The sequence below is a fragment of the Condylura cristata genome, unplaced genomic scaffold (assembly GCF_000260355.1).
Source record: "Condylura cristata isolate star-nosed mole 26May11 unplaced genomic scaffold, ConCri1.0 scaffold00023, whole genome shotgun sequence".
Taxonomy (NCBI): Eukaryota; Metazoa; Chordata; class Mammalia; order Eulipotyphla; family Talpidae; genus Condylura; species Condylura cristata.
In genome coordinates, this window is record NW_004567124.1 from 12,318,132 (window position 1) to 12,334,620 (window position 16,489).

Genomic DNA, 16,489 nt, shown 5'->3' on the forward strand with positions numbered 1-16,489 from the left:
TCTAATTTTCCTTCTGATTTCTTTTACTCACTGGCTATTTATAAATGTTTTAAGTTCCTAGTATTTGGAGGTATCCCCAAATATCTGTCACTGATTTTTTTTGTGTGTACTACAGTCAGAAAACAATTTCACTTCAGTCTTAAAATTTATAGAAGCATGCTTCATGGCCTAGATTTAAGTCATCTTTTGGTGCTTATTCTGTGTGTTCTTGAAACGAATTCTGTTGTTGGGTGGAATGCTTTGCAAACGTTAATTGAGTCAGGTTGGTTGTGTTTTCTATATCCTTGTATTTGTCTCTTAGTTTAATGAGAACCAGTAGGCTATCCAATCATAACTGTACATTGGTTTACTTATAGTTCTGAACTTATAATTCAAGAACTTTGAAGTTCTGTTATGTCAGTACTATATTGATTTATGAAATATCCTTTTTGGATAAAATGTAAACATTTTTCTTGATTAAACTTTTTAATTTTCTTACATCTTGTTCATTTTTGTATAGTGTTTGATTTCTCCCCTCATGCATAAACCTCCCATCACCACATTCCCTGTGAATTGTCACCATAGTCCCTTGTATTCTTCCTTCCCTTGTTTTGACTCCTTTCTCTTCCCTGCTATAGACAAACTCAGATTTATAGTTTGCCTGCTGAAATATTTTTCTTTATCCCTCACAATTTTTTTCTTGAAGTTTACTTTGTCTGATATTGCTATATCTACTCCATCTTTTACTTATTCAAGTTTCAGATATTTATTAATTAGTGTAAACCTCAACACAATACACCAATATAGTTTCATGCATTTAGAGGGGAAATATGTCCTGGTTAAAATTGTGTGGATGGCTTCTTCTGGAAGATACTCATTTATAGTAAAATATTTAATTTAGAAGTCTGGACTTTGTTTCCTTGGTTTGCTGTAACCTACATTCACTGAGTAGAACTTGTATTGATCATTGGTACCCAGTTTCTTTCAAAGTTCTGTGTTATTCTTTCTGTCCCAACTGACATCCCAAATAACAAAGCTAGATGCAGAACATACAGTTCTGCTCCAGTATCTCTGGTTGCAACAAATACAAATAGGGGAATCAAGTTATAGAATGCTTCTTGGCCTGACTGAGAATTTGGTGGAGCATGGTTTTAGGAGAGGCTTGTGCCAGGAAGAAGAGGAGAACAAACCTGTAAAGCCTAGTATTCTCTGCTAACTACTCCATCTTTGTATTAGAGTTTAGGTGGTATAACTTTCCTATCCTTTTAATTTTTTAAAAAGATTTATTTATTTGGGGGCCTCCCTTGTCACCTCCTGCACCTGTGGCCTGTAGCCCAGTTCTTGTATATGAAATTAATTTATTTGTTTATACAAGAGCTGGAGTACAGGCTACAGGTGCAGCAAGTGAGAGGGTTCACCAGAGGCAGAGTAGGGAGTAGATTAGGCAGATTGACAGAAATACATTGCTGAGGGAGCAGCGGGCGGGACAGGAGAGGTCTGCTGGGCCATGTGGGTCACCTCGCTGGCTGGGGGTTGAATTCCTGCTTCAGTGGCAGCAGTAGTGCTGAGACTTAACTCCATGTGCTACCAGGGAGGCTCCTGTTCTTTTAATTTTAACTCATTTTTATTTTTGTGTTTCATCTGTCTTTTAGATAGCATGTATCTACATTTTCCTTTATTTTTAAATAAAATGACAGTTTCTGCCTTTTATTTGTTTTTAGGTCACTTTTAATGTAATTGTTGATATGTTTGAGTTTAAAATTATCAACTGTTTGTGTTTTTGCAGTTCCATCTGTTCACTGTTTTTTATATCCCCTCTTTTCCTGCATGCTGTGGGATTAGTTTACTGAAAAAATTATTATTATTATTATTATTATTTTTAAAGATTTATTTATTTATTCTTACAGAACTGGGGTACAGGTCAGAGATGCGGAGGGTGAGAGGACCCACCAGAGGCAGAGTGGGGAGCAGAACAGGAAGATCGACGAAGTACACTGCTGAGGGGAGCAGCGGGTGGGTCAGGAGAGGTCTGCCGAGCCATGTGGATCACCTCCGGGGTAGGCGGGAATTGAACACATGCGGAAGTGGTTTAAGCTTTGTGCTGTGCTTTAACCCGCCGCGCCACCAGGGAGGGCCCTGAAGAAATTATTTTAATCTCTGCTATTGACTCATGTGACTTTGTTATATATTTTTTAGAGGTTGTACAATGTACATCTATAACTTACTGTGTATCTTTCACGTAATAAACTACATTCACAGTAAAATTATTTCCACTTCTGTACTCCATTGTACACTTGTCATGCATTTTAATTCTATATGTTTACAAATGTCACATACACTGTGTTTTAAAAAATACAGTCACTTTTAAAGACATTAAAAAAATAGGAGGAGATAACTTTTTTATTTTCTGCTATACTAACGTCTGACATTATTCTCTGTTAGTACATATTTTTATCTGGTGTCATCCTTTATGCTTGAAAAACTTCTTTACATTTCTAACAAGTCGACTAGCAAATATATCGTCAGTTTAGGTGTCTGAAAAGGAGTACATTTCACCTTTCCCCCACATTATCTTTATCTGTGAAAGATATTTTTACTGGGTATAAAATCTTATGTTGAAATTTTTTTCATGTAATCCTTATTACTATATGACCTTCTGACTTACATAGAGCTATACTGTCATACATACTTCTGTTTCTTTGTATGTAAGGTGTCTTTTTCTCTAACTCGACCTACCCACAACTGATTTTAATCAGTCATTAACCTATAATTTCGAACTCCATGTAGATTTTCTTTTATATTTAGTGTGCTTTAGCTTTATTTAATTTTATTTCTAGATTAATAGCTATGATTTGCACTACATCTTGTTATTTTCTTGCATGCTTCTTAACACATGGGGCATATTTATAATAGCTTATAATTTATATGCTAATTACACTATTTTTACAATTTCTGTTTCTAATGTCTACTTTTCCTGACTCTCTACATACGTGGTAATTGTTGATTGGATGCAGATAGTTCTCAGTTTTACTTTTTTTTGTGTTTTGATTTTTGTCTCTTCTTTTAATATTGCCAAACTTTTGGGGCTAGTTTTACTACTTGAAATTAGTTGAATCCTTTGGAAGATTGTCTTTTAAATTTGCATAGGATAGGTTCAGAGCAGCCTTTAGCTCTGACTAATTCTATCCCATGAATAAAGTGATATTTTTCTAAGTACTTTACCTAATTCCCCATATATTACTGGGTGCTAGGAATGTGAACATTTCACAGTTCTTGATAAGCCTTGAAGATTGGTCTATTCTCCCCTACTACTCTCCTGTCCCCCCTCTCTTTCCTGGCTTGTGATGGTTTATTCTTTCTAATGGTGAGATCAGTACTCAGCCAGACTTAAGGGGAGCGCCCTTTAGGTCTGAGAGATCCCTCTCTGTTCAGCTTTCTCTTCTTTGTCACTGTGTCCTACAAATTCTTAATTCAGCAAGACCATTAAGCTGTTTAGTTTTCTCCATTCTGTTCATTGGGCTGTGCTTATACATAGTAAGTTGGGCTAAGTGTATATACCATCTCATTTGTATATCTTTTTTTGTATGTTGTCCATAGCTCTGTTATAAGGGAAAACAAGCTTATTTAACAATTTGTGTCCTTTCTCTTTTTTTATCCCCCTGGGAAGTCAGTTCAGTGAAAATTATGCATTTGATACTTCAGAATATCTGAAAATTAAAGAGTATTCTCTTTTTTTAGAACCACAGTGTTTTGTTGAAGAAAATTGGCAACAATTCCTTACTATCATATAAGATGGATTTCCCTTTTAAGGATTGTTGTATGTTTTTTTGTTTCCTTCTCTCTTGGGTCTTTTTTTTACTTTGTTTGGTTATTTTTACTCTAGTATGTTTGTATAATGCCATGGTTTCGTGACTCTTCTTTGGCCTGCTTGCACCTGTGGATAACTTTGGTTTTCCTTGTTTCTGAGCCCAGTATATATAGTTTTGAAGTCATAGTTTTAGGGGGTGATTATTGTGCTTTACCCATTTTTCCACATGGGTTCATGATCATATAGAACTTATTTTAGAATCCTTGGGCTTTGCTCTCTTTTGATAGTTTTAAAAAAGCAAATTATATTACTTCTGATACTTAGGGGCAGAGTCTGGATACCAGCGTGCTGTGCTATTCCACTTTGTCATTGAGTATTTACTTCCTTTTGTCTTATGACATTAGGTTATGTCCATTGTTATATCAGTGCCTTAGTTCTAATGATATAAGGAAATTCTCTGATTTGTAGCTTTTCTAATTTTACTGATATAAATACTACCCTTATGGCTGATTTCAAGCTACCAGTATAATGTCACTAAGCCTAGTATACTCTATGTACAACCCTATTTAGGTCCTTTTCTTATGTGGTTTTAGTTCTTGAGGGGTGTATGCGTGTAAGAGGATGGGTTTCTTTGGTTTTCACGATTCTTACTCTGTTTCATAAGTATTGGGAGAGAAATTTTGTCACTTAGTTTCAGCATATTATTTTAACTTCAACAATTACATTATTGAGATCACATTATAAATTCTGATATTTAACCATTGCTAACAAAGAAACAGATCTTATATAGATGATGTTAACGAAGTGGACTTGATAATCACTGTGTATCCTTGGATAGCACTTATAACTTTCCCAATTAAACCCCATGAATCCTTTTCTCTCTTAATTATAAAGATTTAGAAAATCATTACTCAGGTCCTTTGCCAGTAAAAATAAAACATCATGTTGCTTTTTAAAATTTCTCTATGTGTGGAACTAAGAAAAGATGACTATTTAGTAACTCTCCCAGTAGTGTTTTATTAATGCAAATAATTGAACATTATCACATTGTGCTTCATTCACTAGAATAGCATTAGTTAACTGTTTTAAGTTATCAGAAGTAGCATAATACTTCATCTGAACTGTGTAATTTTAAAAGTTGACATTTTTTAGGAGTAGAAGACTAACTTTGGAAAACCAAGTTTGTGCTATGATTATACATTTCACTTAATAGAAATTTTATATTTGATTTGTTTTAAGCTTTTTTTTTTTAAGAGTTATTTATTCATACATAACTGGGGTACAGGCCAGAGATGCGGAGGTGAGAGGATTCACCAGGAACAGAGTGTGGAGCAGAACAGGCAGATCGACAAGTACACTGCTGAGGGGAGCAGCGGGTGGGTCAGGAGAGGTCTGCCGCACCATGTGGATCCCCTCCGGGGCAGGCGGGGATCGAACTCATGCGGAATTGGCTTAAGCTTCTTAGTGCTGTGCTTTAACCTGCTGCTCCACCAGGGAGGGCCTTATATTTGATTTTTTAATAAAAAATTACACCCAAATTCTCATACTACAATTTATACATTCTTCTTGATATTTATTTTCTTGTGAGGGATATATAAACCTAAATATATATATATTTATTTTATTATTTAAAGATGTTTTTATTTATGCATACAAGAACTGGGGTGCCAGCCAGAGGTACGGAGGTGAGCGGAATCACCAGAGTGGTGAACAGAACAGGTGGATAAACTGAAATATACTGCTGAAAGGAGCAGCAGGTGAGATAGGAGAGGTCTGCTGTGCCATTAAGGTCAGCTGTCTAGTTGGGGATTGAACTTGTGCTGTGGTGGCCATGGACAGCTCCATAGACTTATGCTTTAAACCCTTGCACCACGAGGGAGGGACCTAAATATATTTTTAAGTAATGTGAGAAAATGCATTAGTCCATTTGATTCCATTGTTTAGTCTTGATTTTTAAAAGTGTTATACTAGCTTTTTCTGTCTTTTATGTCCTGGTTTCACAGTATTTTCTTTGGTTGCAAAGATTAGTTTGACTAATCTTCTAGTTTTGGACTTTGTTCCTATCATCTTATGAGAGTAGTGCATTCAAAAGAATATGGTGAAGTGACACAATAATAGTTTAAATTAAATGGTTCTTTCATGCCAGCCTTTATACCAAGCAGTTTAAATGTAAAGTAGTCATTGATATCTTCATCTTATAGATGAAAAATCCTGAGATTTTAAAAAAGTTAAGTAATTTCCAGCTCATGTGGGATGACTAAAAAAAAAAGTATCATAATTCAAGTCCAATTCTATCTTTACTCCAGAATTTATAGTCTAAATTTGTATATAGAGACCTCAAATGTTTGTATGGAAGGAGGAGGAAAATGAAGCAGAGGGGGAAGAGGAGATCATGATAATGATGATGATGATGATGATGAGTATAATGAATATTTTATTGAGGTTTTACTGTATGGTTGGGTCTTTGCCAAATGCCACACATGGTTTAAATCATTTACTCTAGGTAATATCCTCAAAAGAGAGTTACTCTACTTCTGTCCACTTTATATACAGGTAACTGAATCTGGATTTTCTATTTGATCAAGGAAACAAGCTGATACAATTTTCATTGTGGGAAATAAAATGCTTACCACGAAATTTACTATCTTAACTAATTCTGTTCAGTTCAGTAGTCTTACCTATACTTACCTGTTGTGCAATCTCTAGAACTTAAGCTCAGATGATGTAAGACTTTTTACTCTTCATCATATGGTGACTAGTTACTTATTACAAAATAGGAAATTTCATGATGGGGTCTCTCTGGTGGCACAGGGGTTAAGTCTCAGCACTATCAAGCTGTCAGCAGCTACTGCAGCACTAGTTTGATCCTAGCCAGGGAGGTGACCCACATATGGCTGGAAGACCTCTCCTGTCTCACCAGCTGCTCCCCTCAGCAGTGTATTTAAGTAAATCTGCCTGTTTTGCTCCCCACTCTGTCTCTGGTGAATCCTCTACCCTCCAGCCCCCATACCTTTGGCTTGCACCCCAGTTCTTATATGCATAAATAAAAAAAATCTTTCAAAATATTTCATGATGGAACACTTAGCCTTTATGCTAAGTATGTTAGGCAAACTGTTACTGTATTTTTGTTTAGACTTGTTATTTTGTTTTATTAAAGGAGTTTTCTCTTGGAAGAAATTTTACTTAATTACTGTTTTTTGATTTTAGCTTATGGTAAAGATAGGGAAATCATTAATAGATATAGTCTCTTATGAAATATTCCAAGAAAACTAGAAAAAAGAATTTTTTTAAGATACTAATCATCAGCAGATAAATGACTAAAAATTTATATATATACACACAGTGGAATACTACATAGTTGTTTAAAAAAAGGTGTAATCCTGTTTGTGACAATTTGGATGGAACTGGAGGAGATTATGCTAAAAAAAAAAAGATTTTGTAAGAGAAAGACAAATACTGGATGATCTCTCCATATGTGGAATATAAAGAAAGTAGGGACTAGGTAAAACTAATCCAAAGAAAACCCAGAAATTTGATTGTAGGTCTGAGGCCACCAAGGGAGAGTAGGGTAGGATGGAGAAGAAAGTGGGGAGAGCCTTCAGTGCACTGTGGTTGAGAGGTTATTGGTGCTTTAGTGGTGGGTGTGCTGTAGTAACATATATGCAAAGAGATGTGAACCTGTGCCCCTAAATCATATGCGCTGTTGTAAACCAACATTATTTCAAGAGATAATGCAATTAAAAAAATGAAAATGGAATTTATAACAATGAAAAAAAGACACTAGTTATTAGGCAGTGAAGGTCAGTGATACTGAGAAAGGGGAAACAGATGAGGTAAGACCTATAATTGTTTCAGTTTTCTGCCTTGAGAGAATTTCTTAATTGCATTGCTATGAGAAGGATTCTTGGCGGAGGACAACAGAGTCCCTGAGTTGAAGAGATGGGCTTGAGAATCAAGATGGATGGAACCAGCTAGCGTTCACAGAGAAAATATCATTGATGAGCACTGCAGAATAAAGAATCCCTGAGATCTGAATGGTGCTTCCCTGGAACGTTTGGCAGAATATTTATCAGTGATACACATGAGAAAATCAGCTCAGTCTAGAAAAAGAAACCATATTCCGTGTTCACATAGGGCTGGAAGTAGTTCCTGTTTTCACTGGTCATGTTGGAAAAACTCATATTTTGTGGAGCAATGGGTAGAGTTTTGCCTACTGGTCTTAGCTCAATAATAGGAAATAATTTTTCTTATACTGAGCACTTTTCCAGCTGGCTTGACATTATGAAAGCAAGGCTCAAAAGGATCAGGCTGTTCTAAATAATTTTACTTTGTCCTGTACAAAAGCTGAGAATATTTATATCAATTCAAAAGAATGTCACAATGTATGGCATCCATTCCGTGAAAGACTGAGGCATGTAATGAAGCAGTAAAACACAGCTCACAGTGAGAAGAATAAGAAACCAATGGAATCAACTGGTAACTGACAGAAATATTAGAACTAGCAGATAAAACATTAATAGAACTACCATAACTATTTCATATGGTTAAGTAGATAATAGAAATAAAATAGAAACAAATCTACCTTCTAGATATGAAAACTACAGTGTTTTCAGTGGAAAGTACAGTGGGGGACATTGAAGTAGAATTAGACATTGCGGAATATTTGTGAAGTTGGAGGCAATGTAATAGAAACTATTTTAAATGAAACAAAAAATTTTAAATAAATATGAAATGACCAGTGCACTGGCTATGGAAAAAGTTTGAGTGACTTTGTTATTTGTATTTGGAGTTCTTGAGTAGTGTTGGTCAGAGGGAAAAAATATATTTTTTTGAGAAATAATAGTTGAAAATTATAAACCCACAGATTCAAGAAGGCCACTGAAACTAAAGCTAAGGAAATATATAGAAACCAGAGCACATCACAGTCAAGTTTGCAATGAGTGATAATAAGGAAAGTCTTAAAAGCAACCAGGAAAGTAAAAGATATGTTAAATTCATGGGCACAAAGATAAGAATGACATCTGATTTCTTGTCAGAGGAATACAAATGAAAGTATAGTAGAGAAGCAATATTTTTAATGTATTTAAAGAAAAAATACAATCTTGTTAACCCTGAGTTCTACGCCCAGTTAAAATATCTTTCAACAATGATTTATTTTTGTTTATGAAGACAAGAAACTGGTATGCAGGCTGGAGTTGGGGTGTGTGGGTGAGAGGATTCACCACAAACAGAGTGGGAAACAGAACAGGCAGATTTACTGAGATGCCCTGCTTAGGGTAGCAGTGGGCAAGACAGGAGAGGTCTGCCGAGCCATATGTGGTGGTGGGTGATGAAGCTCAGGCCACAACAGTGATAACATGATAGTGCTGAGACTTAAACCCTACACCACGAGGCAACCCCCAAAAGATACAAACCAAAACAATAATAATAATGTATTGTGGGAGTTACAAGGTATATGCAAGTTATGGGATATAGATAGGGGTTATTACATATGAGTATATGGCAGTAACCTAAAGGCAAGAAAGATAGGAATGGAAATATACTAATATCATATGCTTATAATTATACATCAAAGGGTGTATTACACCCTTTGAAGGTAGACTGGGATAAGTAAAGGTGTGTACTATAAGCCTAAAGCAGCCATTGAAATGACAAAATGAAGATTTTTGTTAACCAATAAAGAGATAAAATGGAATTGCAAAAAATGATTAGTTCAAGAAAGGAAAATGGAACAAAGAACAGTTGAGATAAATAAGAAATAAGAAGACAGTAGACTTAAACCAAGCTACTTTAAATGCAACTGGATTAAATACCCCAGTTAAAGACAGAGATTGTCAAATAAAAAGATACAAGTAGTTCATGTAAAAGAATGGGAAAAAGTGTATCATATTAGTAAAAGAAGGAATGGCTATATCAATACTAGACAAGATAGACTTTGAAACTAGGGTATTACAGAGAATAAATGAAATCATGATTATTATTTTTGCAAGATTTATTTTATATATAAAGAACTGGAGTAGGCCAGAGGTGTGGGGGGTGGCGTATATGTAAGAGGATTCACCAAAGACAGAGTGGGGTATAGAACAGGTAGGTTGGCAGAGGTATAAGATGGGGGGCTGCTGAGAGGATTCACCAGAGTCAGAGTGGGGAGCAGAACAGGTGGATCTACTGAAATACACTCCTGAGGGGAGCAGTGGGTGAACAGGAGAGGTCTGCTGCACCATGTGGTTTAGCTCTCTGGCTGGGGATCAAACTAGTGCGACAGTGGCTGCTGATAGCTTCATAATGCCGAGCCTTAACCCCTTGTGCCAATAAGGACGTCCCTAAAATAAATTTTTAAATTAAATTATATATTTTTAATATAATAGTTTATTTTTATATAATTTTGTGCCCTTTTCCCTCTTAGTTGTAATCCCCGTGGGCTTCCTATCACCAATCACCCTGTGCCATCACCATAGTCCAGTACACTTTCCTGTCCTCCCCCACCCCCCTTTTTTGATCCCATCCCCCACTCCATCCCCATAAAATGTCTCTGGTCTATAGCTGTTCATTATTATTATTATTATTTTCTTGTCTGGTCTGTTATACTCCTGCTATGAGTGAAATCATCCGGTATTTTTCCTTTGCTTAAAAAAAATTATTTGGCAGTCATAAAGGAGTGAATTACCATTGACATATATGCATTTAATAACAACTTCAAAATCAGTATAGCAGTTTTTTGAGAGAGAACTAGACAAAGTCAAGTCACAGCCTGAGAGTTACCACTCTATTTGGGATAGGTAGATAGAAAAATTAGTAAGGATTAAAAAAAAGCTTGTTGAACAATGGCATTGTGATACTGTGATTTATAATGACTATATGGACATTACTTCTGATTCCTGGTACTGAGCTTCTAAAATCCATGTAAATTCTTAAGTGGTATAAGCACTAAGAACATCTTTTCCAATATTTGGTCTTTGAAACCCTTGTAATTTCTTGGGTGATAGGGCTTATATTCTAATGAGATGATCTAGGTGGGCTCCTGAATGAGGGTTCAACCAGGAAGGATAAGCCATGATTAGAAGTTTGAAATTTACAGTCCTGTCCTCTCAAAAGCTTGAGAATAGGGGAGGACTGAAAATAATCATGCCTACATGATGAATTCTTCATAAAATCCCAAAAGGTAGGGGGTTTGAATAGCTTTGGGGTTGATAACAACATATGAGCTGCTGGGAGAGTGTCACACATGGAAAGGTCATGGAAGCTTCACACTCTATCCCACGTGCCTTGCCCTCCTCATTTATTTTACCTGGATGTTTTTATAATAATTTAGTAAATATCAGTGTCCTTGAGTTCTGTGAAGGTTTGTAGCACATTAATTGAAGGCAAGGATGACATCATTAATCATTAGAACCTCGAATCTGTAACTGATTCGTTAGAAGCACAGATGACAGAAACACTGTCATGGCTCTCAGAAGCCATGGGCTTACAACCGGTATCTGTGGAGGGTGAGGGGAGGGGGAGAGGAGAAAAAATGGAGTGGGGAGTGTCCATGGCACATGCAGACTGAATATAGTTCATAGTTCATAGAATCGAGCCCTTAATCTGCTTATCTGATGTCTTCTGGTAGATTAGAATTGGGTCACATTCTAGTACTGCCAGCTAGTTTCTGCACAGTCGTTCGCTGTGGAGAGAAGGCTACACAAATTTGGTGACCCTAAGTGTGCAAAGTGAAGTGTTCTGTGTAAAATGGAATAATAGAATTGGGTCACATTCTAGTACTGCCAGCTAGTTTCTGCACAGTCGTTCGCTGTGGAGAGAAGGCTACACAAATTTGGTGACCCTAAGTGTGCAAAGTGAAGTGTTCTGTGTAAAATGGAATAATAGGATATACAGCGGGAAAAAAAAAACCTAGGAAAAAGCTGAATTTTTCTTTGTATAGGAAGGAATAACTGGAAGTTTTATCTTTTCAACCATAAACCAAGTTGACCTGGTTGACATTTATAGAATCCTCAATTCTATACAAGGAGAGATTGGCATTTATAGAACACTCACCTATTAATAGCAGAATACACATTCAAGTGTTCATGAAACTTTTTAGAAGATTTGTTTATTTGTGCATATAGAATGGGGTACAGGCCAGAGGCACAGGCACAGGCACAGGAGGAGATGGGGTTAGATTCGCCAGAGACAGAGTGGGGAACAGAACAGGTAGATGTACTGAAATACACTGTTGAGGGGAACAATGGGCAGATCAGGAGAGGTCTGCCATGCCATGGTGTAGTGGCCATGGATAGCTTTATAGTGTTGGGTCCTCCATTATAATACTTTTTAAAAAAAGTATAAAAATAAAGCTTTGATTAGTGAGATAATTATTTCATACATATTTGTAGACATTTGATTAATCATGTAATCATCTTAGAACTAAAGTGGCCATTAAAAATGATACTGATTCAAGCTGTTTATATTTTATAGGTCAATATGGAAATCCTTTAAATAAATACATTAGACATTATGAAGGATTGTCATATGATGTCAGTTCATTACACCAAAAACACCAGCGTGCCAAAAGAGCAGTTTCCCACGAGGATCAGTTCTTACGTCTAGATTTCCATGCTCATGGAAGGTAAGTAAATTTATCGCTAACTGTGTCTGACGTTCACCTATGTTCAATCTAAGTTAAAAGAAATTTATACTGTTAATTTTCCTTGTCTAGTGGAAATATTTCCCATTTGAAAATTCTTCATTAGGATTTAGTATATATATTTAAGTATTTCTTTTAGAAATGAATTGCCTTTTTCATATTGAGGAACAGTCAAATTGAAATGTTTTTAAGTTTATGAATCAGAGCCTCTATTGTATTACTGGAAGAATATGTTTTTAAAGAAGATTCTATGTTGATGCTTTTCTACTATCTTTAAGTGCTTTGATGGTCAATATATTTGTCTTCTGCTGTCACAGTGTAAGTTACTAGTTGTATGTCATTTAATAAATCACTTAATTTCTCGTTAGCTCACTTTATTCAGCTCAAAATGACAACTTACAGACAGATTACTTGCTGTACTGCTCAAAAATTGTCACACAGGAATAATGGGGAAAAAAGAATAAAGAGGAGTTAAGAGAGAGACGAAAACTACTTTTATTTAGTCCTTGTTATGGTCTAGATAACATAGATGCTTTATTTGCATTTTCTTAATATTCTCAATAACCAAAGAAGGGAAATACTGTTTTATATAGAAAGAAAATGAGGCTCAGAGAAGTTAATTGGCTTCATTAAAGTTACACAATATAGATTTGATCCAGACCTGGCTACTCAAACTCCATATAATTTTCTGTCTGTTAAGGGTAACCAGGTATATAATCTTTGAGTATTCTTTATGAGACTTTCTGTTTTGATGGCTACAAAAAGGAAATCTTCTTTTTTTGTATACTTTCTAGTGATATAACCTTGATTTATTATTCACCACCTATGTTTTCCAGTTTCCACTTTATCTTTAAAGCTATCTCATGCATGTACTGCTACAATGTGACTCTTCCTTAAATGCTTCTTTCTTCATGTCAGCATATTGTTCTTTAATGATTTTTAGCTAGATTTCTTAACTTGGCTATTATGATTCTCTGTAAATTAATTCTAGCATACTATTCTTAACTTACTTTATTAAACCACTTTGCAGTGTTGTCTGTTTCACCCAGTATGATCTTGAGATTGCTGAATATATTTGTATTTGGACTTTTTCTCATCTGTATCATTTACATTTGATTTGTTTCCTCTTCCTTTTTATGTATAAAGTTGTTAAGAGAAAAGAATAAAGGAGTTCATTATTAACATGTATACTTCCTGTATGACTCGTAGCATGACATAGTAACTCCTTCACATGGCTTCAGATTCCATTTTAAATGACTTCGCTGAGACTAGGGCGTTGTGGGGGGTGGGGTGGGAATGACAAAGATTAGTTAATCATTAGACAGAGGTGTGCAGATTTGACTTCAGGTTTAACTTCTGCCTTCTCTAGCAAAGAGATTAGGTTTTTTTGGGAGAGATGTCTAGATATAAATATCAAAAGCAACTTCCATCCAGCCTTCAGAATGCTTGCTATAAAACTAAACTTTGACAAAAAGACATGCTTTGCGGTGGCAGTTTTTTGCTTCCCTGAAGTCCTGCCTTTGGAACTTCTTAAGAAGTTCCAAAAATTCAGTAATTAAGTTCTTCAGTTATTTCATAGAACTAGTCCCATTCCTGAGGGGGGATAGTCCAGAGTCAAGTCCACATTGTGCAAACATTGGCATTTCTATGGAACAAAAGAAAAAGAGGTTAAAAGTTGAAGCAAATCCCAATTTCAGAAAGGAGTCTTGAGAGAAAATTTCTAGATGTCAGGGCCGAAATATCTTCAGAAGGGGTGAGGGTAGGTAATGATTTCTCTATTTGCAGATTGAGGTAGCAAACAACAATATTCATTTGAATAGGATAAGTTCTGATAAATTGGGCACCTGAATAATAGGCCCCCAGAGCACTGTTGCTGCTTCTAAGTTTTAAGTTTACTTAATAATATATCTACATCAACTATAGATATGGATGTACAGATATCTATCTACATGAACTTGTTGCATTTTATGATAATACAATTTTGCATACAAGTATGTCCTTTATACTCTTGAAGGTCAATGTCTGAATCATATTCATTTTTTTTTTTTTTTGCTTAGGTGGTGGTCATTTTAATTGTTTTGAATGCATGCATGAATGAAACACTATGAAGTAGTGCATTTCTAAGCTTAAAGTGCTGATGGGGAAGCATGTAGGTAATATTTTTGTTTAGGTCTGATTCTCATGTTAGAAAAAGTAAATTACCAGTTGCTTATGGCATACTTAATATGATTTATAATAAAGTGAATAAAAAATTAGAAAATAAATTTTTACCTTAAATATTATACAGTCTAGAACATTCTATTCACTTTACTAGTAGTTCTTAGTAAGTAATAGGCAGATTTAATGTGTCATGGGATACAGGATTTTAAAAAGAATTGTAGAAAAGCTGTTCTTTCTTAATCCTTGTGTTCATGTTCAAGTTTGTGATGTACCAGGGCATCTCTGTTATAGTTACCCTTCCCTTCTTTGATACTGGCAATAAATGGCATATTCTATGATTCCTGCTTAACTGTCAGGCATTTTAGACTTGTGTAATACCAGTGTACTTTAATTTTATTAGGAATTTGCTTATGTGACTTTAATGAAGTGCAGTTTTATATTCAGTTCTTGGTTCTGTGTAGTATATCCTCATTGTCCTGTATTGATCTAGATTAAGATTTAGAATCCAGTATCTTGGATTTATCCAATAGTATTTGTATAGTATGAGAAAAATTTCAGTGCAAGAATACATAGTAGTGATCTTTAGTACAGTTTATGTATGAGGTTCTAATGCTGTGTATCTATTTTAACTTAAGCCTTTTGTTGACAGTTGTCATCAAATAGAACTGTAGAGGACCGCTCCACTATTTTGTCTTCCTAATGTCATGCCTGTCAATAGAGATTTTCTAAAATATTGCTTCACCATGGTATTAAAAAATTAGTAGAAAGAATATCTGAAAACCCTGATATAGTGTAGCTTACATTTTTATATGCATATATTACTATATTATAAACATTATATACATTTTTCTTGTGTGTATGTATTTTTAACCTTTTCCTTCCTTTTTTTTTTTTTAAAGATTTATTTATTTGTGCAAACAGAACTGGGTTGCAGGCCCAGGCTCAGGGGCAGTGAGAGGTTTCACCAGAGACACAGTGGGGAGGGAACAGAACAGGCAGAACGATGAAGTACACTGCTGAGGGGAGCAGTGGGCAGGTCAGGAGAGGTCTGCCACGCCATGTGGTCACCTCCGGGGCAGGCGGGAATCGAACTCATGCGGAAGTGGCCTTAGATTCTCAGTGCTGTGCTTTAACCCGCTGCGCCACCAGGGAGGGCCAACCTTTTCCTTCCTTTTTTATTTTCCACATTACATACTCTTTCTTTTTTATTTTCCATATTATATACTTTAAGCAGTTGTGTTTAATTAGTCATTTTGTTCTTTTTTCAACACTTAGCTAACCTTACTGCTTTTCATAGATTTGTTGGGTCAAACCTACCAACTTTGAATTTGAGTTGAAAGTCACTTGGTAAAAAATTTGATTTTATAGAGAGAATATTATATGTATTAATGTAGTGATAAACTGGGTAGAGAAAAGAGTACTGTGGTAATTTTGAGTCTAACTGGAGTTCTTTTCTGTCTTGGCATGAATTATCTGGAGATTTCTTCTAAGCTTAAGTTTCTTCATTAATAAAAGCTTGAAGTTTGAATAAGATGTTTTAAAACAGACCCCTTGTTTTAAAATTCTATAAAGTTATTAGCACTGAAATAAAAATCAACATATTATCAAATATATATATACAGTAATCTGTGTTTAGTCATTTGTGTAAATAATAGATCAGAAATTAATTATCTAATGTGTGATTTGTATACAGTATAGCCTATGCGATAGTATAGGCACAGTATAGTTTTTAATAGCTTGCTTTTTTGCATTTTATGATAATACAATTTTGCATACAAGTATGTCCTTTATACTCTTGAAGGTCAATGTCTGAATCATATTCATTTTTTTTTTTTTTTTGCTTAGGTGGTGGTCATTTTAATTGTTTTGAATGCATGCATGAATGAAACACTATGAAGTAGTGCATTTCTAAGCTTAAA

General features: G+C 35.2%; 1 protein-coding gene across 1 annotated transcript in view; it reads left to right on the forward strand.

The window, feature by feature from the left end:
* ADAM10 (ADAM metallopeptidase domain 10) overlaps positions 1–16,489 on the forward strand; it is a 97,284-nt gene that overhangs the window by 19,917 nt on the left and 60,878 nt on the right. Inside the window, exon 2 of the mRNA XM_004687743.2 lies at positions 12,242–12,392. Within this exon, the coding sequence (XP_004687800.1) occupies positions 12,242–12,392 (151 nt within the window). The remainder of the gene's footprint in view (positions 1–12,241; positions 12,393–16,489) is intronic.